Source organism: Sorex fumeus, unplaced genomic scaffold, assembly GCF_029834395.1.
Source record: "Sorex fumeus unplaced genomic scaffold, SorFum_2.1 ptg000002l, whole genome shotgun sequence".
In the NCBI taxonomy this organism is placed as follows: Eukaryota; Metazoa; Chordata; class Mammalia; order Eulipotyphla; family Soricidae; genus Sorex; species Sorex fumeus.
Window position 1 is genome coordinate 29339030 of NW_026606059.1, and position 27923 is coordinate 29366952.

At 40.2% G+C, this 27923-nt stretch overlaps 1 protein-coding gene across 2 annotated transcripts in view; it reads left to right on the forward strand.

Moving 5' to 3' along the window:
* Window positions 1-27923, forward strand: part of SLCO5A1 (solute carrier organic anion transporter family member 5A1) — a 162929-nt gene that overhangs the window by 53962 nt on the left and 81044 nt on the right. For both annotated transcript variants that reach the window (XM_056111040.1, XM_056111048.1), the window contains exons 3-4: window positions 16288-16420; window positions 24880-25100. In XM_056111040.1, the coding sequence (XP_055967015.1) occupies window positions 16288-16420; window positions 24880-25100 (354 nt within the window). The remainder of the gene's footprint in view (window positions 1-16287; window positions 16421-24879; window positions 25101-27923) is intronic.

Here is a 27923-nt window from a genome sequence, read left to right on the forward strand (position 1 = left end):
AACAAACAAGTGCAGATGTCACTTCGGCTACACATTTTTGCCTCTCTGGGATATATTCCCAGGAGTGGTATTGCTGGGTCAAATGGGAGCTCAATTTCTAATTTTTTGAGGAACGTCCATACTGTTTTCCAAAAGGGCTGAACCAGTCGGCATTCCCACCAACAGTGAAGGAGTGTCCCTTTCTCGCCACATCCGCGCCAGCAACCATTGCTTTTGTTCTTTTGAATGTGGGCCAGTCTCTGAGGTGTGAGATGGTATCTCATTGTGGTTTTGATCTGCAACTCCCTGATGATTAATGATGTAGAGCATTTTCTCATGTGCTTTTTTGCCATTCGGATTTCTTCTTTGAGAAAGTTTCTGTTCATTTCATTGCCCCATTTTTTTGATGGGGTTGGATGTTTTCTTCTTGTGGAGTTCAACCAGTATTTTGTAAGATATGTGAATTTTTTTAGTTTATCCAGATCATCAGAAATGTAACTTAGCTTTCCTTTCTTTTGTATGTGTGTTTGTGCGTGTGCTTGCTAACTCATTAAGAAGGTTAACTTTTTGACTATTTAATTCCTTCAAAGATTCCTTACTAAATTAGTAGCATTGCCAGGAATATATTAGCTAACTCGCAAAGATGCATGGCACTGACGAAAACTTGGTGTATAATATTCATTAAATATTATAGTTTGAGCATTTAAACCTGCTAAGCACAGCTGAGCATTTTTATTTTTAAAAATGTTCTTAGGAATAGAAAAGAACTCTAGCATGGAACCCTCTGACCCTGTTGGCTGTGTATCGCTGCAACTTCTTTGTTCTTAGTAATATCTGTTTGTTGCTTTCTTTCTCAGCTTGCTTTTGGTGAAACTTTTTGGGAAAAGTTGAAAATTGAAATATTGGATGGATCATGAGGTTTATAAGACAGTCTTAAATCTGTTCCACTGAGAATGGGCTAAAATGTGAAAGAGTTGCCACATATTAAATGATGCTATTTATTCAGACCATCTTCGGTCGAAAATGTAGAACTCTTAAAAGGAATGAGAGAATTAGAACAAAAAGCCATTTTTGATGATCAGAGTTGACATTTTATATACTAGTTTCTTTATTTTTAGAAATATATTAACTTTCCATTCTGAACTCTTAAATATTACATAATAGCTATATTATCTCTAGTCAGGTCTTAGAACGAATGCTCTATAAGTAATAGAATTCTCCAGAAATGTCTTTGTAAATTTGATAAAGTATACCAGTAAATTTTAAAATTTAGCATAGAAAACTCACAAAAACATCTCTAAGAAAATGCTTCTGAAAATTATAAAACCTCCAATGGCCACTGAGATCCTTTGGTGGCTCAGAAGATACTTTATTATCTCAGAATAAATTTTAACCATGAAGTTAAGTTTAATGTACAGAGTAATAATGATAATTGTTATAGTGACTTTGACTGAGTACTTGGTAAGTGGTAAAGATTTGATATGTATTATTTCATTTATCCTCTCAAAGTAGATGAATAATGATTCCCTATTTATAGATTAGCAAGCATGTCTACCAGGATTAAGTACCTTGTCCAAGGTCAAGGAGCCATTCTCTGATAGAGACTTGTAAGACATCAGTGCTTTTTAGGACCACTTGAACATTGAGTCAAATCATAATTGTCCCTAGGATATTGAACATCACTTTTTGTTGAGTCTCATTATGCATTCTATTCTATTCTTTGTGTGTTTTAAAAGATTGATTTGTTATTGGTTTAAAATACTGTATAAATTTTGGAGTCACAGTTTCACAATTTTATATGTATATGAGCTTCAATACACCTACAGCCAAAGTTTTATCATTATAATTTTTGGGGGAGTTGGGGGTCATACCTAGTGGTACTAGAGCTGACTCCTGACTCTATGCTCAGGGATCATTCCTGGCTGTCTGGGGGACCTTCTGGGATGCCAGGGGTCACTCCAGGGTTGGCTGCATACAAGGCAAGTAACTCACCCCCTGTATTATCTCTCTGCCCGACAGTCAATGTTTTAGGGCCATGCCCGTGATTAATTTGTCCCTCCTTTTCTTCCCTTCCTCTCTTTTGCCCTTTTATAATTACATATTTTTCAGTCTGTTATTTTTGCTGTGATTTATTTGTTTACATGAGTTATTTTATCCTACATGTTAGAGAAACCTTATTCAGTAATTGCCTTTCACTTTAACTTGTTTCATTTAGCGCAAAGTCACCTCATACCTCATTCATGTTGTTCTGAGCATTTAAGCAATGTTTAAACCTCTGATCAATAATCTTGGGATATCTTTCCATTTCTTTGGGTCTTTTATTTCTTTTAACAATGTCTTATAATTTCAGCGTATAGACCTCTTATTTTCTTTGTTAATTTTAGTACCTGGTATTTTTATCCTTTTTGCAAACGTGATTCTTTTCTTCGTTTCTCTTACCTTTACTTCACTGCTTTCCTACAGTAGCAATGCAGTCTATTTGCTTGTTTTGGGGCCACACTGGCTATGTACAGATGCACTCCCAGTGGTGAGGGACTATGTGGTACCGAGGATCAAACACAGGGCTCCCACATGCAAAGCATGAGTTCTAGTGTTTTGACTTATGTTCCTGGCTCTGAAACCAGTTTTTTGTATGTTGGTTTTGTATCCTTCCACTTTACTCAATAGTTTATTGTTTCTAGTGGTGTGTGTGTGTGTGTGTGTGTGTGTGTGTGTGTGTGTGTGTTGTTGCTTTTATTTATTTTTTAATTGAATCAGTGTCAGATATACAATTACAAAACTGTTCATGGTTGGGTCTCAGTCATACAATGTTCCAAATCCAGCCCTCCACCAGTGTACATTTCCAATGTACCCAGTCCCGTCCCACCCTCCCTGCCATCCCTCCCACCCCTAGCCTGTCTCTGGTGGGCACTTATCTCTCTCTCTCTCTCTCTCTCTCTCTCTCTCTCTCCTTTTGGGATTTGCAATACTGAGATGTTAGCATGTTTGTTCCTTTACCTATTTTAAGCACACAGTTCTTATCCAGACTGATCATTTCTAACTATCTTTTTCATAGTGGTTCCTTCTCTATTCCAACTCCCTTCTTCCCCAGCACTTGAGGCAGGCTTCCACGCATGGAATAATCCTTTTCCAATTAAGATTCCTTTGTATCTTTTCCTTGCCTAATTGCTCATCAAACATTACTTCCAGGGCTGGAGCGATAGCACAGTGGGTAGGGCGTTTGCCTTGCACGCAGCCAACATGGCCCACCCAGGTTCGATTCCCAGCATCCCATATGGTCCCCCAAGCACCGCCAGGAGTAATTCCTGAGTGCATGAGCCAGAAGTAACCCCTGAGCATTTCCGGGTGTGACCCAAAAAGCAAAAAAAAAAAAAAAAAAAAAAAAAAAAATTCCTGGTGTTAAATCAGTCATTGTCATATTTTTTCATCATCAAAGTAGACAATTGATCAGCTTTCTAAGTGAGAATTTATTCTACTCTTCTAAGCTTATGTTCTTTTATGCAAAAAAGTTTAGACATCTGAAAATTAGTAAAACTACTTGTGTATGTTATCTTTGTTATTGTTAGATAATAAAAAGTCAAAGATTATTTGTAATTCAAATGAACTGATTCTATTTCACCTATGTGGTGATTACAAAAGGAAATGCTTTAAATTGGAACAAAAGTGCCTACTCTTTAAGATTGTAAAGAGTGAGAACATGTGTATAAAGGCACTCTGCACAGTATTTTACACAAAACAAGTGACCAGTGTTATTTCTTAGTAGTAGTTTTTCTGACATTACTAACATTTTTATCTCTATAGAAATAAGCTTTATGATGAGCTCTAGTGCAAAGTATCATACAAGACTAAAACTCATTCCTGTGAGTTGATGGGGAAAGAAAGGTAATATTTAAAATGGGAAACACAAAAGGTCATGCAAACAAAGTTTATGTCACCTGAATGTCTATAAAATCAAAATGGATGGAACCAGAATACCAAGGACTACCCAAGCATTTGCACATGATATTATTCCAATTATGATGAAGAGTTTCTTCAGACTTAGAGTTTTTCTCTTTTTGGGTGGATTGGGAGGAAGGCTGGGAATATGCCTAACAGTGTTCAGGGTCTATTCATGGTTCTATGCTCAGCATCACTGGTGGTTCTTAGGGGATCATATGTGCCAGGGAGTCTAACCAGAGTTGGCAAGGTAAATTCCGTAACTTCTGTACTTTTTCCCCAATTTGAAGCTTTCTTATGGGAATTATTTGTCTCCTAGTGCCTGAAAAGTGGATGAATTGTATCACACCTATGTCTGTTTACCTGGAAGGTGCTTCCTGGAAGTAACTTTTCCTTCCCAGGAGATAATTTAATCAGTACTTAACAGCTGGTACACTCTTCTGAGTCTTCACTGTAATTACAGAAGTAAATGTCATGCAACATATTCCAAATGTATTTTTCAGATAATGCACATTTCTCTGCCTTCCTTATGCCAACCAATTAGTGATAAACCTTGAGATGAGAATATAAGTTTTTCATTTAGGTTCCCATCTTTTTCATAAAAAATACTTTAAAGATCTCTGCTACTAATGATTCCAAAACTATTTTGAGACTTTCAGCTCTTATAGGTTACAGTTCTTCAGTAGAGATCTGTGCATTTCTTATAATTAGACTTTTGCTTTCTTTCATTATTGGAGACATGTACCCCTGAAGGGAAAGAGGATAGCTTTGGTTTTCAGTAGATTTGAATTCTAATTTTGGCATCACCACATACTAATTGCTGATTTCAATTTCTTAGGACCTTGATTTTCTTACCTGTTCACAGGAAGTAATGATTTTTCCCCCCATTAAGTTGTCAGTGTGAATAGCACAAAAGACACAAAATGCTTGGTACAGCTTATGGAAGTCAACAAACAGTAAAGTTTGATATCGTTTGCTTCGCTATGAATTATAATTCCACTAAAATATAATGGAAAATACACCTATAAAATGAATTTTTGTGAAATTATTAATTCTGGAGAAATGAACCAAAAACAAACACTACTTTGTTAACCAGATTTGGTTAGTAAAGCTGAACCCTGATTTATTATTATCATTCAGTCTGCAAATAACCATCATGAAGTAGTGGGCACATATATATATATATATATATTAAGTTAGAGTGTTGATTTATAAATGTTATATCCTCTTTCACTGGAGATTTACTGAGTTCTCACTGTTTCTTGGTACCCTAACAGGTGGAGGTTTATAAGCAAGTGTAAATAAAACAAAGGCTTCCTTCTGCTTAATGTATATATTTTTAGTTTGCAAGAAGATGGCATATTTAATTTTTTTCTTTTTGGGTCACACCCAGCGATGCTCAGGGGTTACTCCTGGCTCTGCACTCAGGAATTACTTCTGGTGGTGCTGGGGAAACTATATGGGATGCCGAGGATCGAACCCCAGTCTGCCACATGCAAGACAAATGCCCTACCTGTTGTACTATCACTCCAGCCCCATATTTGAACTCTTTAGTAGCTGAACTAACATACTCATTTTAGAAGACATGTTAAAATATTTTGGGGGGCTCCCCAAGCTGTGCTCAGGAAGGACTCCCAGTGATACTCAGCCAACAGGATAGGCTGTTCAAAACTAGAGCCTGTGGATGCAGAACTGCTCCAGGTCCGCAGTACTGGGCACCACCAGGGCCACACCCAGTGTTTGGAGATGCCTGTAGGTCTATAACCTGAGGTGGTTGGGGTGGGCTGGGAGAAAAAGGTGGGGCTGGGGCTCTGCCTTGGGACCTGGTATAATGAAAAAAAAATGTCATTATAATTCTGCCCACTGAGCTATTTCCCTGGCCCTCCATTTTATTTATTTATTTATTTATTTATTTTGGCTGTGTCTAGGGAGATGGTAAGGGTTGGAGCACATGTTCTGTAGGAAGGCACCACGGGTTTAGTTTCTGGCACTTCATGGTTCTTGCAAGCACTGCTGGAGGTGGCTACTCCTCATTACAGTGTCAGTGACCCCAAAGCACCACTGGCTGTAGCCCAAAAAGTCCTATGTTTTTCTCATTAATATTTTGATTCAATTTGATAAAGGTAAACTATGGAAAGTTATAAAGGAAGCTAAAATATCACAATGACTCAACATTCTCTGTCTTGGAGATTTGCCTACATCTCAACCTGAGATATAGACTCCAGTGATAGTACAGCAGGTAGGGCACTTTCCTTGCATACAGTCAACCTGGGTTCAATCCCTGGCACCTCATATGGTCCCCTGAACACCTTCAGGAGTGATCCCTGAGCACTGAGCCAGGAGTAAGTCCTGAGCACCACTGGGTGTGGTCCCCAAACAAAAAATAAATTAATTAAAAAATAAATATTTAATTTAATCAATTTATTTATTTATTTGGGCTGGAGCGATAGCACAGCAGTAGGGCATTTGCCTTGTGCACAGCTAGTCCGGTTGAACTGGGTTCGATTCCTCTGCCCCTCTCGGAGAGCCCGGCATGCTACCGAGAGTATATTGCCTGCATGGCAAAGCCTGGCAAGCTACCTGTGACGTATTCAATATGACAAACACAGCAACAACAAGTCTCAAAATGGAGACGTTACTGGGCCTGCTCGAGCAAATTGATGAACAACGGGAGGACAGTGACAATGACAGTGATTTATTTATTTGTATTTTCTTTTTGGGTCATACCGGGTGATGCTCAGGGTTTACTCCTGGCTCATGCACTCAGGAATTACTCCTGGCGGTGCTCGGGGGACCTTGCGGGATACTAGGAATCAAACCTGGGTCAGCCGCGTGCAAGGTAAACGCCCTACCCGCTGTGCTATCGCTTCAGTCCCCAAAATAAATATTTTAAACTAAGGTGGTTTTTGTTTGAGGAGAGGCTCTGAAGCAGTGCTCAGGGAGTCCATCTCAGCAGTACCTCCCTGCTGGGCTGCTGGTTCAATACTAGGGCCCATGCATGCACATTGTTGCTTAGGCCCCTGGTGCTAAGGATTAAATCTGGCCCTCTTCAGGGCTCTTCCAGTGTCACTCAGGGCTTCCAGGGCTGCACCCAGTGATACTCAGGGCCCATGTGCTGCTGGAGATCTATTCCAGCATCTGTTGCATGTTAGATACTTGCTCTAATTACTGTAGTATTTCCCAGCTCTTTAGCTAAGTTTTTTCATGGTTTCTTAACAGCTGTCCTTGTGGTCCTTCTTGAGGACTCAGTTACATCTGTAGACAGGGATTACTGCCTGCTGGCCAATTTGATGTCTTTTTTTTTTCCTTTTCTTTTTGTGTCACACCTGGCAATGCTCAGGAGTTACTCCTGGCTCTGCACTCAGGAATCACTTCAGATGTTGCTTGGGGGACCATATGGGATGCTGGGAATCGAACCTGGGTCAGCCATGTGCAAGGCAAATGCCCTACTCGCTGTGCTATTGCTCCAGCCCCCCCCCCCCCCCACACACACAATTTGATGTCTTAAAGCCACAGTGTCTGAACACCCTCACCTCTCACCCCATGTGTCTGGCATTATTTAAATGCAATTCACTGCTTCTATATATACCTTTGTTTTCCCCTTTATTTCTAAGTAGATTTCTCTACTTAGAAGCTATTTCTAAAAGAACATGTGAATTTAAACTTTTACTTGCTCAAACCCTTGCTTGTTCGGAGGAAACCTACTCTGAATCTACGTAATCCCTTGCTTTTCTCCCGCTGACCTAAGATGCTCCCTGGCTGTTTTAATAAAAGTGGTAGACGATTCCCCGATGCTGTGGCAGCTGTTCTTTGGCTGTCAAGCCTGTGCCAAAATTACTGAGTCACCGAAATGAGAAAAAAAAAAATTGCTACTCAAAATAACAGAGATCAAAGGTCTTTTTTATTTGCCTGTGCTTGTGAATGAGCGAGGAAATACCACGTTTCACTGTCATGCCATGGGGCTGTCGTACCTTGGCCAATTTTCAAGAATTATGTAAAGTGGACCAGAGGCGGTGTGGCAGCTCTGAAGTGTGACTTGCTTTGCTGTCCACCGCAGTCACCATGTCACCAAAAATACCACAAAAGGTGACCTTGTAGCACCGTGTTCTGGAGCAGGCCTAGTTGTTGGGGACTCTCAGGCACGTACAGGAAATGTTGGTCTGCGGGAGTGTCCTGGGTGTGATCCCCCGTCCTGAGACTGAGCTTAAATTATACTTGTAACCTAAACTGGGTCAACACCAGTTCCCAGCAAGATTCCCAGCCATGTGGTGCTGCAGGAGACCGTGGGTCCTACGCCAGAGGAGTGCGCAGGAGACAGTAGGCTCTGAGCAGTGACAAAGAGAGAGAGCTGGGACAATGTGGAAATAGAGGCTGGTAAATGACAAGATTGAGTGCAGCTGAGGATGTGGCAGATCCTGGCCAGCTGCAGAGATGCAGAACTCTGGAAACCTGTTGGAGAGTGAACTGTGGGGAGGTGCGCAGAGGTGGGGGGTCAGGGCTGGAGTAATGTGGGTATGAGTCCAGGCTCTGTAGAGGGCAAGTGCAGAAATCCACTTCGCCGAGTGGGTGCTGAGTGGGGAAGGTGGGTAGGCCCTGGGGTGAGCACGAGTGGGGATGAGCCTCTGACTCTTCCGGATGCCAAGGACTCTTCGCTTCAACGGCTTCTGTTATTTCCTTCTAGACGCAAAATTCATCCTCCGTCTTTTCAACATTTATCAGTACTTATAATCAGCAGTCTTAGACCTTGATAGACACGAACAGCAACAACAGTCCTGTTCTCAGGGAACTGGCATCCACTGTTGGTGGGATGGTCACTTGGTTCTGTCTCTATGGAAAAATCAAATATGAAATCTTTTAAAAATATTGCTGGGTCTTATGTGCTTCCATAAGACCCAGCAATTCCAATTCTTGGCAGGTACCCAAAGACACACACAAAAAAACATGATCTAAAAAGGTTTTTGTGCCTTCCTATGTTCATTGCAGTGCTGTTTATAAGAGCTAAAAAAATAAGCCAAGTGCCCAACAAATAATGAGTAGATAAAGAAGTTGTGGCATATATACACAATAGAATAGTACTCAGTATTAAAAAGATGAAATCCTGCAGTTCACTGCAACTTGGGTGGCATAGGGAGGTATTATGCTGAGTATAGTAAGTTGGAGGAAGAAGGATAAATATGGAATGATTTCTCTCACATGGAGTAGAAAGACACCTAGTAAGGGAATAAATAATGGCCAGTGATAACAGAGAAGGAAACCCATAGTCAGTGGTGGGAGGCTGCTCACTTTGTGGCTGAAAACATCACAATTACAGTATTGGAAATCACAGTGCCAGGAAGTAGAAGGGAGGGAGGAGGGAAGAGAGGGAGAGAAAGAGAAGTGTATTGTGCTGGTGTCATAACGAAAGGTTTGGACTGCTTAGATATGTGCTAAGCTCTGGCTCCTCTGAGAGGTGATATTAGAGCAGAAATCTGAAAGAAGTGCATGAGTCACAAGGGATCTGGAGGAAGATTCTTCAGGAAGAAGGGTATCCAACTGGTCTGGGTAGGTCACCTGCCTATGGATGAATCATGGAAGGTGGGGCCCAAGTGTGACAGGCCACCTGAACTGTGCTCATGTGTGTGGTGCTTCGCAAAGAAAAATGGAGTTCTTGCCCAAAGAAGGGGCCAAGAAACTGGGCAGGCCCAAAGAAAAAATGGCCGCTCCCTGCGGGAGGTAGTGACTTTATTTTATAGAATGACACAAGAATTTTATTCCTTTTTAGATATAAATTTAATAATTTTAACACATAAGTCTATGTCTTCTATTTACTAATTGTAATTGTGCAGTTTCTTTTTTTCCGGCTTCAATTGATACTTCTTTAGTTTTTGATGGGCTGCCACTTTATGAATTCCTGAATTTCCTCTGAATACCTGGAATTTCATCCTCTCTCAATGAGGAGTAGAAAGTGAAAGTGACAGATAATCAGAATAAACCACCTCAGAAGGAGAGCTAAACTGAAGAGACAACATATCTCTATCTATCTATCTATCTATCTATCTATCTATCTATCTATCTATCTATCTATCTATATCTACCTACCTATCTATCTACTTATGTATTTATCTACCTACCTACCTATCTACCTACACATCTATCTATCTATCTATCTATCTATCTATCTATCTATATCTACCTACCTATCTATCTACTTATATATTTATCTACCTACCTACCTACCTATCTACCTACACATCTATCTATCTATCTATCTATCTATCTATCTATCTATCTATCTATCCATCCATCTATCTAATCTATCTATCTATCTATCTATCTATCTATCTATCTATCTACCATCTATCCATCTATACCTATCTATTCATTCACCTATCTATCTTCTAGAATGCACAGTGGCTTCATCACTAAAGAATTCAAAGGGGCCTTGACGAAAGGAAATAGTGACCCTTTCACTGAAATCTTCCCACAAGAAAGAGGTAGAGAAAGGGGATCTTTCATACTCTTAAGAGCTGAAACAACAGGAAAAAGGTGAAAGGAGAGGCTGCACACCTGGTGTGGTCCCCTGGGTTTTTGACTGAATTCCCCCGACTGGTAGAGAGAAAGAGGGAGAGAAGAATGGGCAAGAAGCAAGTGCTGGCCCTGAGGACCAGTGCCCTGACTTCCTGTCCCCAGGTCCCTAGGACAGTGCTAGAACTTGCTGCCCTACAGACTGTGAAGAACCAGAGCAAAACCATTTCCAAATGCCACCAAAAGGTGAGGAAGCCAGTGTGAAGCTGCCAACTATCTCCATTTTCTCAGAGAAGAGGGGGGACAGGATGCACAAATCTGGGCCTTTGGACAGGACTAGAGTGGAATTGTCACTCTGCTTCCTTCCCAGTGCAAGATGGGTGGCTGCCCCATACTTTTGGAAAACAGTATGGACGATTCTCAAAAAATTAGAAATTTTGAGCTCCCATTTGATACAGCAATACCACTCCTGGGAATATATCCCAGAGAGGCAAAAAAGTACAGTTGAAATGACACTTCTATGTTTATTGCTGCACTGTTCACAGTGGCCAAAATTTGGAAAAAACCCAAGTACTCGAGATGACTGGTTAAAGAAACTTTGGTACATCTACACAATGGAATACTACGCAGCTGTTAGAAAAGATGAAGTCATGAAATTTACATACAAGTGGTTCTACATGGAAAGTATCATGCTAAGTGAAATGAATCAAAGAGAGGGACGACATAGAAAGATTGCATTCATCTGGGGAATACAAAGTAACAGAATGGGAGTTGAGCACCCAAGAATAGTTGAGATAAGTACCAGGAAGTCTGCTCCACGGCTTGGAAGCTGGCCTCACATGTTGGGGGGAAAGGCAGCTCAGATAGAGAAGGGAACACCAAGTAAAGGATGTTTAGAGGACTGTCTTGGGATGCGAGATGTGTGCTGAATGTAGACTATCGACCTAACATGATGGCCAATCAATACCTCTATTGCAAACTACGACACCCTAAAGGAAAGAGTGAGCAAAAGGGAATGCCCTGCCACAGAGGCAGGGTGGGGTGTGAGGGTGTAAGGGCTACTGGGATCATTGGTAGTGGAGAATGGGCACTGGTGGAGGGATGGGTACTCGGTCATTGTATGACTGAAACCCAAACACCAAAGTTTGTAAGTCTACAACTGTACCTCATGGTGTTTCACTAATAAAATAACATGGGTGGCTGTTTCTTCCCTCAGACCATGTTCTCCCAAGCTTGCCTGCTTTTGTCCTTGGTGGAAGGTGGGGTGGCCTCGTCCTAGGGTCCTTCCTTCCAGCCTTGCTGGCTGTGCCAGAAATCAAGTTTTTCGTGAAGACTTCTCTATATTCTTGCCCATCTAGCTACAACGCATCATAATACTATTCTGGACCATATCGTATTTCTGGAGCTTCTTGTACTTACACAGTGAGCCTGCTTTCTTTTTGCAGGATTCTCCATCTCAGTTGCTTTTCTCTTTTGGCTTGCTTGACCACGCCCAGCTATGCTCAAGGCTTACTCCTGGTTTTGTGCTCAGGAATCACTCCTGGCAGTGTTTGAGGGAATCAGATGGGGGTGCTGAAGGATCAAACTTCAGTCGGCTGTGTGCAAGGCGAGTGTCTCCCCTGTCGTACTATCTCTCCAGCCCCTAAATCTTAGCTTGAAAGTCTTGCTGCTTATTCTCACAAGTGTCATCACAGAGTGCTCAAAAGGGTGAATGATCTCTGCCCTCATCACGTGGAGCCAAATCCAAACATTTTGGGAACTAGGACAGAAAGGAGATTATCTGTGATATTAGAGTCTTTGCTGACTTTGAGGGGTGCCTCAGTTTCTAAGGCCCAGTGAAGTTTATGTCTTACAGCTGATACCTTTTGGGAGTTTTCAAATCATTTTTGTATAATAAAGGGTTGCTTGAGTTACCCACCACAGTCAGTGGGGTTCAGATATCTGTCCTCTTGAATTACTCTCACCTCATGGCACAATTGTATGTGTGTGTGTGTGTGTGTGTGTGTGTGTGTGTGTGTGTGTGTGTTGGTACCCTGGGGGTGATTTTATTGGAGAGGGACCAAGGTGTGGTTAGGCCAGTGTGAGTCTGCTGGCTGTGAGTTGTGAATAGGCTCCTTTGTACTTGAAACTCTGCTCTCTTGTGAGTTGTTAGCATGAGGTTGGCTCATCTGGGAGGAGTGATCCCTCCAGGGCCCACCCTTCAATGCCAAAGCATCTGTATATAGAAACCAAAGCTGTGGTTAGCAGAGATTATAATCCACCCATAAATATTTATTCAACTGTCTTCCTCGCCCAATCACAAACTATGTGCATCGGTAAGTATAACATAATAATTATAGCATCTAAGTCAGCATATTCTCACCATTGAGCTGGCCTTTCCAGATATTTTACAAGAATGAATTCATTGAATGCCTGAAACTACCTATGAACAAGTACTTTGATCATCACAATGGAAAAGAACTGGGATTTAGGGTGTTAAATGGCTTGCAAAAGTAAAAAAATTAAAGCTGTAATTTGAACCCAGAAGTTTAGAGTCTGTGCCATAAATATATAATATAATCCACCCATATATATATATATATGTATGTATACATACACACACACATATATAGTGCAGTGGGCCACAACTGGCAGTGCTCAGGGATCATACATGGCAGGCTGAGGGACCCATATGGGGTGCTGAGGATAGAACCTGGGTTGGCTGCATGCACGGCAAATTCCTTACGGCTATACTATCATTTCTCCAATTCCAAGTACCTGTGCCTTTAAAAAAAATCTAAATAAGTTTAATTGAATTTTTTATTGTTTTGATCCTTCAAATCAGTGCTCAGGGACCAATGGATCACTCTGGGAGATACTCTGTGATCATGTCAATGTGTTCATAAATATAGATAAATAAAGTTATGCGTATTTATAAATACATATTTTTTTTTTCTTTTTGGGTCATACCCAGTGATGCACAGGGGTTACTCCTGGTTCATGCACTCAGGAACTAATTACTCCTGGCCGTGCTCAGGGGACCATATGGGATACTGGGAATCGAACCCGGGTCAGGCTGCATGCAAGGCAAACACCCTACCCGCTGTGCTATTGCTCCAAACACCTTTTAATATGCTTAGTATAGTTTCATAGAATAGCATATAGTTTGTCTCTGTGGAAAGGCATGCATGTACACATACATATACATGCATATTTTGTTACTGAAAATAATATTATTGTACTTAGAGGTGTTGGCGTCCTAATAAAAAGACCATTTCCAATAACATAGCGTTAAAAGCTTGATCTGTGTAGTTTATAGTTAAGGTATTCTCGTAAATGTTATTTAATTGTTTTTCCATTCCAGCCCACTTCCAAGGTCTTGCCAGCATGCAACTTGCGCATCATTTCTTGGCATGCCAAGACTCTGCGCTTGAGTGCCCTGGGCATAAACAGCTCGGCGGAAATACCCCTTTCCTGGTCTGTGTGTGTAAGACAGTCTCTTTCATGCCAGAACTATTTGGGGAAGATGATTCATGTCACATTTTGGCCTCATTTCAGCTTTAAGTTGTAAATGGTGCTGGTTTGCCTGAAGGTGTAAACGTGAATTTTGTCTTCATATGCATATGAAGTGGAACTAAAAAAATACTTTCTATTCTACACTTCTGTTGAGGCTCTCACCAGAGACGTTAACAAAAGATTTATTGAAATTCTAATTGTATTTTAGTAAAAGAATGTTTCCCAAAGAACCTCAATTAATTGCCCCTTGCCACCATCTTCCTTCCTTTTCCAAACACAGATGGAGAAGTCAGTGAACTTAATACTTATTGTTCGAACAGATGAGTCTAAAAGAGAAATAAACACTGTCCTTTCTCCTGTGGAATAGTCTGAAAGTGAGAACAGGTGTTAACTGATGGTCTGTAGTTAGAAGTAACAGAAGGTACAAAATTATTCAAAGTGAATGAGAACAGGTCTGTAGAACTGGAGGCTGTTGCGGGGGTGGTGAGTGCGGGCACTGAGACAATGGTGGAGGGAAGAACACTCTGGCACAGTGTGTGGTGTTGGAATGTTGTTCACACAAAACCCTTAACACGACTGTAAATCACGGGGCCTTAAACAAAACTTAAAAAGATGATTTAAAGTTTATTTAGCAGCAGATACGAAAGTCAGGTGAAGCTCTACTGTGATTATTCCACTTTGCTTTCTGGTAAATAAAGTTTTACAGAAAAGATATTGCAAGTTCACCAACTCAGTGATGAGAATGCATGACACCAAGTAGAAATGGGTCACACATAATTGTCGAGTGTGTTAGTCTGCCCGATCCATGGGACAGCCTCAGAAGTGTTTATTTGTTCCTAAATCACTGGGTTCCAAGATGACAAAAATAAATAGGTTTGGAATATGACTAGAATTTTTACATTTAAATAATCTTCAAGGAATTTTATATTCTACCTTGACTTAAAAATAAAAATGTCAAATTATTTTTTATTAAAAAAATGCAAATCACAGCAGTGAAAACAATATAAAGGAATTAGGAGGTTTTTTATAAGCTCATTGGGAGGGCTGGAGTTTTTTTTTTGTTTTTTTAATATTTTTAATAGTGAAACACCATGAGGTACAGTAGTAGACTTACAAATTTTTGTGCTTGGGTTTCGATTATACAATGATCAAATACCCATCCCTCCACCGAGGGTTGGAGTTTTGGGGTAGATTGACGCCTCCCTTCTCTGCTGACAGTATGACTCCCACCCCACCTTCCTCTGGACTTGTGCTTGGAAAGATTCTTTTCTAGGACTGGAGAGATAGCTCATTGGGTCGGTGCAGATGCTTTGCATGCAGGGGGCTGGGGTTCATTCCTGGCACCACATCGTCCCCCAGGACTGCCTTGGAGCCCAGCACTAGGATTAGTCCCCAAGAACTGCCAAGTGTGGTCCCCATAAAATAAAAATGAATGCATGAACAAAAGATTATTTATTAAATCAGATGTCGGTTGGAGCTTTACTTTTGGACCGTCTCATGCAATTTAAGGATACTGAGTAATCTCTAAGTAAGATCCTTCAATTAATATATCAAGTGTGTTGCAAGATCTTTGAATTTGAAGTGCTGACTTGAAATATATTAGTGATTTGATGCTACAAAGACAGCTTTGCCAAGTTAGTCAATTCTTGCTTCTCAGTAAACTCTGGCCTCCAATTCCTTCAAGGACTTCAGAGACTCTCTCAGCTGTATGTATGAATGACATCTACTTGTTTTCTCTTTCTTCTGGAGATGTCCTTTGAGCTTCTCTGTTGTTAAGTGGTCACCTCATTAATAAGCTAGATCTGTGTTTGCAGACATTTAAATTCAGTGACTGTGGGGTGGGGCCTGAGCCCTTCTACTAAAAAATAGCACTGTAGCACCGTAGCACTGTAGCACTGTCGTCCCATTGTTCATCGATTTGCTCGAGCGGGCACCAGTAACGCTTCTATTCGTCTCTGTCGTATGCTAGTGTAGCTCAATGGTGTCTGCTCGCTCCAGGAACACAAAGTGAGTCCCGTTATTGTTACTGTTCTTGGCATATTGAATACGCCATGAGTAGCTTGCCAGGCTCTGCCATGCGGGCGGGATACTCTCTGTAGCTTGCCGGACTCTCGGAGAGGGAAACTAAAAAACAACAAAAAAGAAAACAAAGCCATTGAAAAGTGCTCCTGACATTCTAAGAGGACCACAAGCAACAGTTTAAGTAAGGACACGACTAAAAACCCGAAGACCAATCTTCAATGCAGTCCCTTCTCTCTTTTTGGAAATTTTAACTGGAGTTAGCTGTGACATATGCATGGTCTAATTGAAATCTATGATGGAAACAAAAAAGACACGTTGGTGGATTTCATCTTTCCCCTTTTCTTTTCTCAGCCATCATGTACGTCATGGGAGCCCTCGGCCCTGCAGTGGGCTATCTGTTAGGTGGACTTCTTATTGGTTTTTATGTTGATCCCAGAAATCCTGTTCATCTTGACCAGAGCGACCCGCGTTTCATTGGAAACTGGTAAGAGTTCTTCACTAGAGTTGTCACTTCATTAATCACTAACCTTATTTATACTACAGTGAGTTGTTGTGGTTAAAATATAAATTTCCCTTGGGGCTGGAGTGATAGCACAGCAGGTAGGGCATTTGCCTTGCACGCAGCCAACATGGCCGACACAGGTTCGATTCCCAGCATCCCATATGGTCCCCGAGCACCGCCAGGAGCAATTCCTGAGTTCATGAGCCAGGAATAACCCCTGAACATCGCCGGATGTGACCCAAAAAGCAAAAAATAAACAAACAAACAAATAAATAAATAAATAAATAAATTTCCTGGGACTGGAGCGATAGCACAGTGGATAGGGCGTTTGCCTTGCATGTGACCGATCCAGGTTCGATTCCCAGCATCCCATCCTGAGCACTGCCAGGAATAATTCCTGAGTGCAGAGCCAGGAGTAACTCCTGAGCATTGCTGGTGCGACCCAAAAAGAAAAAAAATATATATGAATTTCCAATGGAAAGGTCAAGAGTAATTTAGAATCATCAGGAAGATTGGGATAGGCAGAAAAGTTGCCCCCTTAAGCTGTCCATGTTCCAGTTTCATGTTGTATGACAGAAGGGACTTTGGAGATGTGGCTGGGTTAGTGGTCTGAGATGGGGTGATTATCCCTGTCTATCTAGGAACCCAGTACAGTCACACGTAAAGGAAAGAGGGAGAGAAGAGGGTCAGAGAAAGAGAAGGAGCTAGGATGATTGAACCAGAGGTTGCAATGATGTACTTTGAAGATGGAGGAAGATACCGTAAGTCACTGTATAACTATCTTCCTGTTGTTCATCGATTGCCTCGAGCAGGCCCCAGTAACGTCTCCTTCATCCTAGCCCTGAGATTTTAAAAAGTGCCCCATTCCAAGCTCTTTCAGGGTCAGGAGAATGAGAACCATATTGTTACTGGTTTTTGGCATAGTGAATACGCCACAGGGAGTTTGCCAGGCTCTGCCGTGTGGGCAGGATACTTTTGGTAGCCTGCCAGGTTCTCCAGAGTAAGAACTAAGTCAACAGACACAAAGGGAATTAGGAAAGGCAAGAAAGTGGGTTTCTTTCCATCAGACCTCCTAAGCAATATGACCCTGGCATGCTGTTTTGATGTCTAACCTCCAGGACTCTAACATTTGTACTGTTGGAAGGCCACCAGTGGTGTGAGATTGTTATAGAAGCAGTAGGAAACCTGTAGGAAGAGTTTGGGCAGACCAGACCATATTTTTTAGGACTGTTTTCTATGGAACAGAGTGGGAGAGAAGGTGGATATGGCTGTGAGGTTTGGGTTTTTTTTTTTTTTTTTTTTTTTTTTTGCTTTTTGGGTCACATCCAGCAATGCTGAGGAGTTCCTCCTGGTACTGCACTCAGGAATCACTCCTGGTGGTGCTTAGGGGACCATATGGGATGCTGGGAATCGAACCCGGGTTGGCCGCGTGCAAGGCAGATGCCCTACCTGCTGAGCTATCTCTCCAGCCCCTGGCTGTGAGTTTAATCCGAGATTTCATGAACTTCCCTGCGTCTTATGGAAATACCTTCTTTCCAGCTTGCTCCTTCCTGTATTTGTGTTTCTTACTTTGTCACCCTTCCCCCCCCCCCCCCCCCCCCCCCCCCCCCCCCCCGTTCCAAATCTAGCCCAACTGTTCCGCCCTCACACTTTTAGTGAATCTTGTCGCTGGGTAACAGCTTCTTTCCCCCTGTATGCTGGGAAATTAGCTGCTTTCTCCCCACCTGCTTGTCCCTAATTGTCTTGCTAAATAGTGCGAACTCCAACTTTGGATGGTTGGTTATTTATCCAAAATAGCAATGCTGTCTTTGAGTTCTTAAGATTCCTCGGTTCCAACACAGCAAGCTGTAGCTTCATGGTTGCAAGCATTAACCGAAAGTATTGGCATCCCAGAATCACTAAACGTGGATTAATAAATATATGTGTTGATAAGAAATTTTAATTTTAAGAAACTAAGAGCACACTTTAGTGAAATTTTAAGAAACTAAGTATTTAGTATTTAGTATAAACTTTAGTATTCAGAATTGAGGGCTGGGGTGTGGCTCTGAGTGAGAGTCTTGTCTTGTAGGTATGAGTCTCTGGTTTCTGGTTCTATCCCCAGTACTGCAAAAAAAGTAAAAAAAAGTGCTAAATGAGAAATAATTATTTTCTGAAGAGTACATTTCTATTTTTTTATGGTTTCAGATTTTATATTCAAGTCTTTATATTCAATAATTTTTAAAAAACTTTTTTGTTGAGATATACTGTGAGATATACCCTTACAAAGCTGTTCATGACTGGATTTCAGTCATACAGTATTCCAACACCCACCAGTGTGCATTTCCCAGCACCAGTGTCCCCAGATTCCCTCCCATCACCCTCCACCCCCACCCCTTGCCTGCCTCTATAGTAGATGCTTTTCTTCTCTCTCTCTCTCTCTCTCTCTCTCTCTAATTTATGTTTCATTATAATGTAATGATCTCAAAACTCTGAGGGTCATAGAACTATTATTTACTACTACTTTCAAAACAGTTAGAAAACATTAACTGTTGGACTGGAGAGATAGTACAGAAGTTAAGGTGCTTGCCTTGCAGAGAGCCAACCCTAGTTTGAATCCCTGAAAATGTGGTTCCCAGTACTTCTAGAAAAGACCCCTGAGCACAAAGCCAGGACTGAACCCTGAGCACTCACAGTTTATGGCCCCAACATCCTCCCCCAGTCCACTAAACACAAATCAGTAATTATTAAATGTTATATACATTTACTCTCTCTCTCTCTCTCTCTCTCTCTTTCTCTCTCTCTCTTTTAGCTTTTTGGGTCACACCTGGTGATGCACAGGGGTTACTCCTGGCTCTGCACTCAGGAATTACTCCTGGTGGTGCTTGGGGGACCATATGGGATGTTGGGAATCGAACCTGGGTCGGCCGCAGCAAAAACCCGACCCGCTGTGCTATATCGCTCCAGCCCCACACACTTATTTTTATAAGTATGGTTCTTTAAGAATGGAAGATTTAGATGAATCTGACTTGCTAGAATTTCCAAATCACATAAGAATAAAATCCCTTATCAGCATTAAGGGAGTAAATGTCAAAGGAACTTTGAGTTTATTGACCAATAGTATAGTCTTTGGTCTCTACTACCTTTTTATTTGCAGTTTGCAAAATAATCAGATTAGGGGATTTTTTTTTAGTTCTCAGAAAATCAGATTATTCAGATATATTTATGAAAATACTACATATGTTTTGTGTTTTATCTAGCTATCCATGACTTGGGAACACTTGAAGGGAGAGAGCAAGGTGAGGAGGACCAACTCAGGGGCAAGAAGGAAAAAGGAGGCAGGCGCGAAAAAAATTTTTTAGTAAATCAAGCAGTCCAATGGGTGGCAAAGTGGAGCAAGTCTGAGTGTAGACCTTAAGCTATATTCCTCTGGGTTTAAATACCAGTCTACCACATAATAGCTATGTGATCTTGGAGATTTTACTTAAACTCTCCCTATTTTAGTTCTTACTCTTTTTAAAATCCCTAAAAATGGAAGTCTATAATACTACTTCAAAATATTGTGAGGAAACTATCTATATATGCATATTTGTTGCTTTTATTTTTGTTTTTCTTATACACATAGAGCTTTAATAGTTCTTCCCTCACAGTCTGTGCAGCTGTCCTTCAGTGCCTTGAATTTGATCAATGTTCAGTAGTTTTCTTTTCATGGCTCAATATTTTACAAATGATAGAGGTTGCAGTAGCAGAAGTCTCTTTAGAAATGATAAGGTTGTAGTTGGGGCTAAGAATGCAGCTATAGAAAGTAGATAAAGGACCCAAACATGATAGCCTCTCCGTATCTATATTGCAAACCATAATGCCCAAAAGTAGAGAGAGAGAGTATGAGGGAAATTATCTGCCATAGAGGCAGGGGGAGGGTTGTGATTGGGGTGGGGGAGATACTGGGGACATTGGTGGTGGAAAACATGCACTGGTGGAGGGATGGGTGTTGGATTATTGTATGATTGAAACTCAAACATGAAAGCTTTGTAACTGAATGTCATGGTTATTCAATTAAAAAAAAAAGAGCTATGTAGTAGAGTACATTTTCATTTAAATCTCATGAAAGCCACACACAGTCACCAGTATATCCATTTTGTAGATGAGGAAATTGACACATAATTAAAAAAAAACTTGTCCAAAGTCAATAATTAGTGATAACTTTATTAAGAAACTGAGTCCAGAGCAGAGGACACTTTTTAAAAAATTTTATTGATTTACCTTTACTAATAATCATGTATACATTTTGGAAGGATGGTTTCACAATCAATGTACTTGAATGACATTCAAGTTTCCTCCATTCCACATACACAGTCTCTGAGTAAAGTTCCTGAAAGTGACTTGGGATCTTGGCTTTTCAGTGACAGGTCTCATACATCTGTCTTTTCTAGGCAAAACAATATACACTTTGTTGTCTAACTCAGTTTGTGTTAAGTTCTTCTTTACTTTTATTCTTTGTCTCTTTGGTTACACCTGGCAGTACTTAGTATGGTGTCAGAGATTGAAGCGGGACCTCCTGCATGCAAAATATGTTCACAGCCTTTTGAACTATCTCTCTGCCCCCACCTAGGCTTCTATCATCATCATGATGCCATGTGTAACCTAAATATTACTAGAGACTATTGAAGAATGTGGGTTAATTTACCATTTTGAAATGACTGGAAAAGTGTATATTATTTCTGTTCATCAGTTACAACTCTGCTGCTTTTTAAACTCTGTTTGAAGTATTATCAGCATGGGATTTTTTTTCATTTGTTTTTGGGCCTATACCTAGACATGCTCAGGGGCTATTTCTGGCTCTGTGCTCTGGGGTCCTTCCTGGAGGTGTTTAGGGGACCAAACTTCCCTCATGCAAAGCATGTGCTGTGGCTAGCTTCTTGATATATCTCTTTGTTGGGTTAGTGTGTTTTCAATGCTAGCATAAAATTTTAAGTCAGTGCCTCAGAGTGGACCTGAGTGTAGATAAAGGAAAATAAAAATATAAATGATGCTATCATAAATTGAGGCATTTTATTAGACAAATTATATACATGGTCTTATAATGAACTCCCCCTTTTTATAGAAAAAAAAGTCATTCCAGAAAAGTGAAATAATTTCCCCAAGATTTTGGATCAGTAGTTAGTAAAAATAGGATAAAAACCAGAGAAGTCTGAAACTGCAACCCAGGAATTGTCCCTTACACTAACTTTCTGCCTTTTCCTTTTTTGGACCCTATTGTGGGGGGCATACCCAGTAGTTCTGGGTTGCGTGAAGGGAATGGGTGTGCATTGTAGGGATCAAACGCGGGGACTCCTACAAATAAGTCATGTGTGCTGTCACTTGCCCTGCCTCACTGGCCATCATCTCTGTTCTCTACTTAAGAGTGTGAGAGGTTTAAAGAACTGAGAACGACCAAGGACTCATGCGCATTTTTTTCCCCCAGAGAACCAAGATGTGTAGATGAGCTCATTTGATTTAGCAAAGGTTCCCTAAGCAGCCAAGTACAAAGGGGCCCAAGTACTAAAGGAGCAAAGTACTATTTTCTGTAGACATATGACTTTATTTCTTTTCTTAAATAAATCTTATTCAATTTGTTTATTCAGGAAAAATTTTTGAGTACCGAATGTGTGACAGGCACTGGGGTCATGATTCTATTCTGAATAATTGCGGTTGTTAGAAGTCTAGACTGAGCAGTCTCCTCAAGGCCCTTTATTTGATTGCCTTAACATTTTTATTTGCTATAATTTAAAATATTATTAAAATGGCACACTGGATTATTAATGACTGATTCTAGAAATAATCCAATCAGCTTCTAGCACTTGAAAGTACTTTAATGGAAAGTTTTTTTTTTTAGAGAAATGAATTCTCATTTTGCAGTTGATCTCTATTCTTACTGGGCTGAACTTGACATTAATGCTAGAATGTTGCAACATTTAACTGATGGTAAAATGTTGATAAAGATGACAGGATGAGAGTAAGATGGACTTAGAAGCTCTAAAGTTCTGTACTATGTTTCCTAGGTTTAGCAGCATGGCAGCTTCAAATGGGGTAATGACAAAGAATCACAATTCTGTTTAATTCAAATTGACTGCCACGAAAATTTCTGGTACACCTTGATTTTCCTTCTGTTAAATTTTACGATACTCATAGTTGATCCCATATGATGTAACATTTAATTGTATGCTTTCTTACCTTTCTTGGAAATTACTTGCATCTTTAAACATGATTATATGTAGGTATTACATCTTTTTCTTTTTGTTTTTTGGGCCACTCCTGACTCAGGACTTGCTTCTGGCTTTGTGTTCAGGGTTCACTTCTGGAGTTGCTCAGTTTATCATATAGGGTGCCAGAGATCGAACCCGGCTCGGTTGCATGCAAGGCTAGCACCCTACCCTCTGCACTATTGTGTAGCTAGAGGTTAAATTCTTGAAGGCAAAGACCGAGTTTAAAGAGTAGTCTTCATCCTTGCTTAAGTATTTATCATGAAGAACGCAAAGATGGACTAGAGTTTCTGCCCACAAGTTCAATTTATGTTTCTTTATCACTCTGAAATACTCCCACACCACTGGGTGTCCCATCATTTAACTCAATTATGTACAGTCTGTTTACTAATCTAGTGTACTCGATCCTACACATTAGGTGCTCAGTCAAATAAGATCCTTCACTTAGACCTTATAGGGCAGTTATGTTAAGTCCAGGTTGTCATCTATACTATGATCAACTGGTTATAGACTGGAAGTTTCCTAGGATACCTCTTAGGTTTCATTCATTTGTGAGAACAACTCAGGGAATTTTTCTTACTTGATGACCAATTTAACATAAAAGAAAACATGCAGATAAAAGTAGTCTATAGACCAAACATGATTGCTACTCAATGCCTCTCTTGCAAAACACAGTACCCAAAAGAAGAGAGAGAACAAGGGGGAATGCCCTGCCACAGAGGCAGGGTGGGACGGGGGGGATGGGGAGTGGGAGAGATGCTGGGACCCGTGGTGGGGGAGGATGGGCACTGGTGGAGGGATGGGTACTTGATCATTGTATAACTGAAACCCAAGCACAAAAATTTATGTCTATAACTGTACCTCATGGTGTTTCACTAATAAAAAAAATGATTAAAAAAAAAAAGAAAACATGCAGGGCTGGAAAGATAGCTCTGAGAACATGCTTTGTATTTTGTAGGCCTGATTTTCACTCTCTAAGCATGCAGCACCTGAATCTAGTCAGCCACTCAGGAGCAATCAACTGCAGTAAATATGCCAGTTTCTTCCGCGCTTCACCTCTTTTCAGCAGTCACTCTACCCGTTGACAGGAGTTCATCCACCAGGAAACTCTCTGAGGGATGATATCTTTATTGATTATTTTTCCTTTTTCAAACAAACTTTTAAAAATTATCAGGATTGAGCCATCAGGACCAACAATCACAGCTTCCCAATATATTTATTGGATATTTGTTGAGTCTCCTTTACATAGGCATGAATAATTAAATCATTGGCCAGAGGAGCTCCAACCCCTCTCATCTTCTGTAAAGTGAACTGATGTCCGGCTGGAAAAATTTCACCTCTGATCACATGGTTGTCCTGGATGACCACCACCCCCCAAGTTGACCTGGGGCCTTCCGAAATTCATCTCATCAATATGACAAAAGACACCATCATTTCTCTCCAAAGGGTTTTTTTTTTTAATTGCTTTTTGGGTCACACCCAGCGATGCACAAGAATTACTCCTGATTCATGCACTCAGGAATCACTTCTGGCGGTGCTCGGGGGACCATATGAGATGCTGGGAATTGAACCTAGGTTGGCTACGTGCAAGGCAAACACCCTACCCGCTGTGCTATTGCTCCAGCCCCTCTCCAAAGGTTTTTAAGGAGCTATATCAAAATGGGGCTGAAGAAGAAATGTGTACTTCTTATTTACCATTATGTATTAGAGGGGCCAACACTTTCCTTAAGTGTTTGTAGAAAAATCTTGAATTCCATTATCAATGTTAGTACATTTCACATGAGATATTATTAAACCTTTCTTCTAAAAATAAGTGTTTATATATCTGTCCTCCAAATAGTATTTGAGTCTGTATTATATGTCTATTAAATTTGTGTTAATGATTTATTGTAAAATGCACATTATAGTAGGATTGACAATATTCATTACAGAACTAACCTTGAAATGCTCAGAAATACTTTAATTGAATCAAATACTAGGCAGACTACTGATTTTAATATTTGTTTTGCTACTAGTGAAATCATTTGAATAGATTTCTTGTTGATACCAGAGCAAGGGAGGATACTAATATTTTCTTAGTTTTTCTAGCTTTTTACTGTCGACAGATGATGGTGATAGAAAAGTTTTATCTGGAGCAACTGCTTATTAACAATTTTGCTGATTTGTTTTCACACTTCATACTTCAAAACCATAAATGCTATTCATATTTTTTCAATTTTTCAGGTGGAGTGGATTCCTCCTTTGTGCCATTGCAATGTTTCTTGTGATATTCCCAATGTTTACTTTTCCAAAAAAGCTTCCTCCTCGACAAAAGAAAAAGAGAAAGAAAAAATTTTCCGTTGAAACTGTTAGTGATGATGATGATGTTATGAAAGAGAAGTCAAACAATAATGAACAAGTGGACAAAAAAGTTTCTTCGATGGGATTTGGAAAGGATGTCAGAGGTAAAGTATAGTTTTGAATGATTATGTATGTGGCTCTTTCAATCATTGTTGCCCCAAGTGCAGTCCCAGATGTGCTCTGCCCACGGACTCCCTAACTGCTCTGTGGCCATATAAGCACTGAAATTGTAATGAAGTGTTGAGATAATTTTTACGAAATTTGACAGAGTCATTTTATTTCTTTTGAATCTAATAATAAGCTGGTTTTATATTTTGTATGCTTAAACATCATTTTCTAATTCTTCTTTAGTACACTTTTATTTGGGAGTCCACACTTGGCAATTCTGAGGGGTTGCTCCCAAGTGGTGCTTGGAGATTATGCAATGCCAGGGATTAAACTTGGGACCCTGCAGAAAAAGCATGTGCTTAGGTAATTAAACCATCACTCTGGTCCCTTAATATTTTGGTTATTGGATTTTGTTTTTGTTTTTTTTTTTTTTGTCTTTGAGCCATCCTGATGCTTTGAGCCATCCTGATGATGCTCTCAGGCATTACACTTGAATCTGTAGTCAGGAATTACTCATAGTACTGCTTGAGGGATCATATGAAATGCAGGGCATGGAACTCAGGTCTGCCACTTGCATTCAAAGAAAATGTCCTACCTGCTCTTTAATTGCTCTGACCTGAAGGTCTCTCATTTCTCTCATTTCTATATTTTTCAAAAGTACTAGTACATGACTAGAAGTAGTAACAAATAAATGATCCTTCTTCATAAATAATTTGAGAAGCACTGATTTAGATCCTAAAGATACAGATGCACACATGCAGACTGACATTCAACTATGCAATTATTTTATTTAGAACTGTCTGATATTTAAAGTACTGCATTGTATAATGGATGCTTTGTTTCAGAAAAATGTGGGTTTGTTAGTGCAGCCTAACTCTTACAGAAGTATAAAACCTGCCATTATAAATGATCAGACTGTTCATTCATTGGCTCCTTTATTTGAAATGGATTGGCATGCAATGTTGATACTTTTTGGGGATCCTGATCTGGGACCCAACGGGTTATTGTTTTATATTTCAAATTTGCTTTCCAACACTATCTGCTTTAGACAGGAAGTAAAATAGCAAAGTTAGCAGCAAACTTTTTAAAGAGAAAATAACTTGGACCAACCTTGGGTGTTCTTTTGGTTGGTACTATTGCAGAGACATATTTTTTTTCCACTGGCTACCACCACATTTTATTGATAGACATTGGGAAAATCTGACTCAGTGTTTTCAAGTCCTTATTATAAATTATGCAAGAATAAGAATGTTCTAAAACACCACAAAGGGGAAAGAAGAATTATTTTGTGTATCTGCATCACCTTCCCAACAAGAGATTAGCATTGATTGCATCCAAATCTTAGCAATGAAAATAAACACTTAAAATATTTAAGTAGATCAATTTTCCTGAGGTTTGAGGTTTGACATTTTAAAATCTTCTAAATTTAACTGGGTATCTTCCTGAATAGAAAACTTGATGGCTTTTAAATCTAAGAAAAACTAAAAATTCTTTTGTGCCCACTTTAATCTTTTAAGTTTTATTTAGCATTTTAAGAATTATTAATTAACATAAAATATGACAGGTTTCTTTTCTCTGCTAGAGTTTTGTTGATGTTAGAGTATATGATTTTTTTTATGACTCTACTAAATAAAATACTCAGAGGTGTTGAATTGAATTCAAGAGGATAATGAGAGTTACAGAAGTTTGTTGCTAACTTGAACTTTAAACAATGTAAACCTTGTTTACATTGAACTCAGTGATTCTTCATCTTCTAGAAGCTTCTGTACTTGTGGAAAATTACAGATGAGTGAGACATTGTTTGTCTGCTGAGCTACAGTTTTCCTTTTTGACCACAAAGGATAGACACAGTAGTGTGAGGTTCAAAGCAGATAAAATAACTTCTCCTAGTCCAGGGGTCAGGAAGGGGTTCATGGCAGAAGTAGGATTTGAGATGAATCTTGGAAGATTTGATTAACTGGGAGGTAGGGCAGTAGGAGTACTTCAGTCAGAAAGAGCAAGGTTGAGATTTGTAGAAGCATCTGAAATGCTGAATGAGTGTGTTGTGTTGGGTGTGTTGGATACACATGGCTGAGGTCTAGGACATAATGGGAGGTGGTGTCATGTGCGGAGAGCTTGAGGTCTGCTCTTTCGCTAAATTCTGTGGTTGGTGGGGAAATAGGAATCCTGGATAAAAGAAAGCTGTGGATAGAAGTCAGACAGGAGGTGATGATGTTCTTGATCAGTAGAGAAAGAAAGTACAGCAGCCTATATAATGGGCATCCCTGCTTGGATCCTTTTAGTTACATTTAATTGAGTGACCCGAGGACCTTATTAAAATGCTCTTCCTCTGCCATGATCTCCCATCTCACACACAGGAAGTGCCTGCCTTAGTTAGCCTATTGGGGCTATGAGTTGCAGAGAGACGTAGAAAATGGGAAAGGTGCATGCTTTGCATGTAGCTGACCTGAGTTCAATCCCTGGCTTCACATATGCTTCCCTGAACTCTCCCAGGAGGGACCCCTGAGTGTAAAGCCAGGAGTAAACCCTGAGCAAAGCTGGGTGTGGCTCCCCCAAAACAAACAAAATCCCCCAAAATGAGCTCTGATTTGGTTCCTGGCACCCCTTTCCTTAAGCCCATTGGGCTCATTACTGGTCTTCAGACATGCTTGATAGTCATCTCACGACCTTTGTACATGTCATTCAAAATTTCTTCAAGATACCAAGCAAAGTGTCTGGCATATATTTTTTTTTGTTGTTGCTTTTTGGGTCATACCCGGCGATGCACAGGGGTTACTCCTGGCTCTGCACTGAGGAATTACTCCTGGTGGTGCTCAGGG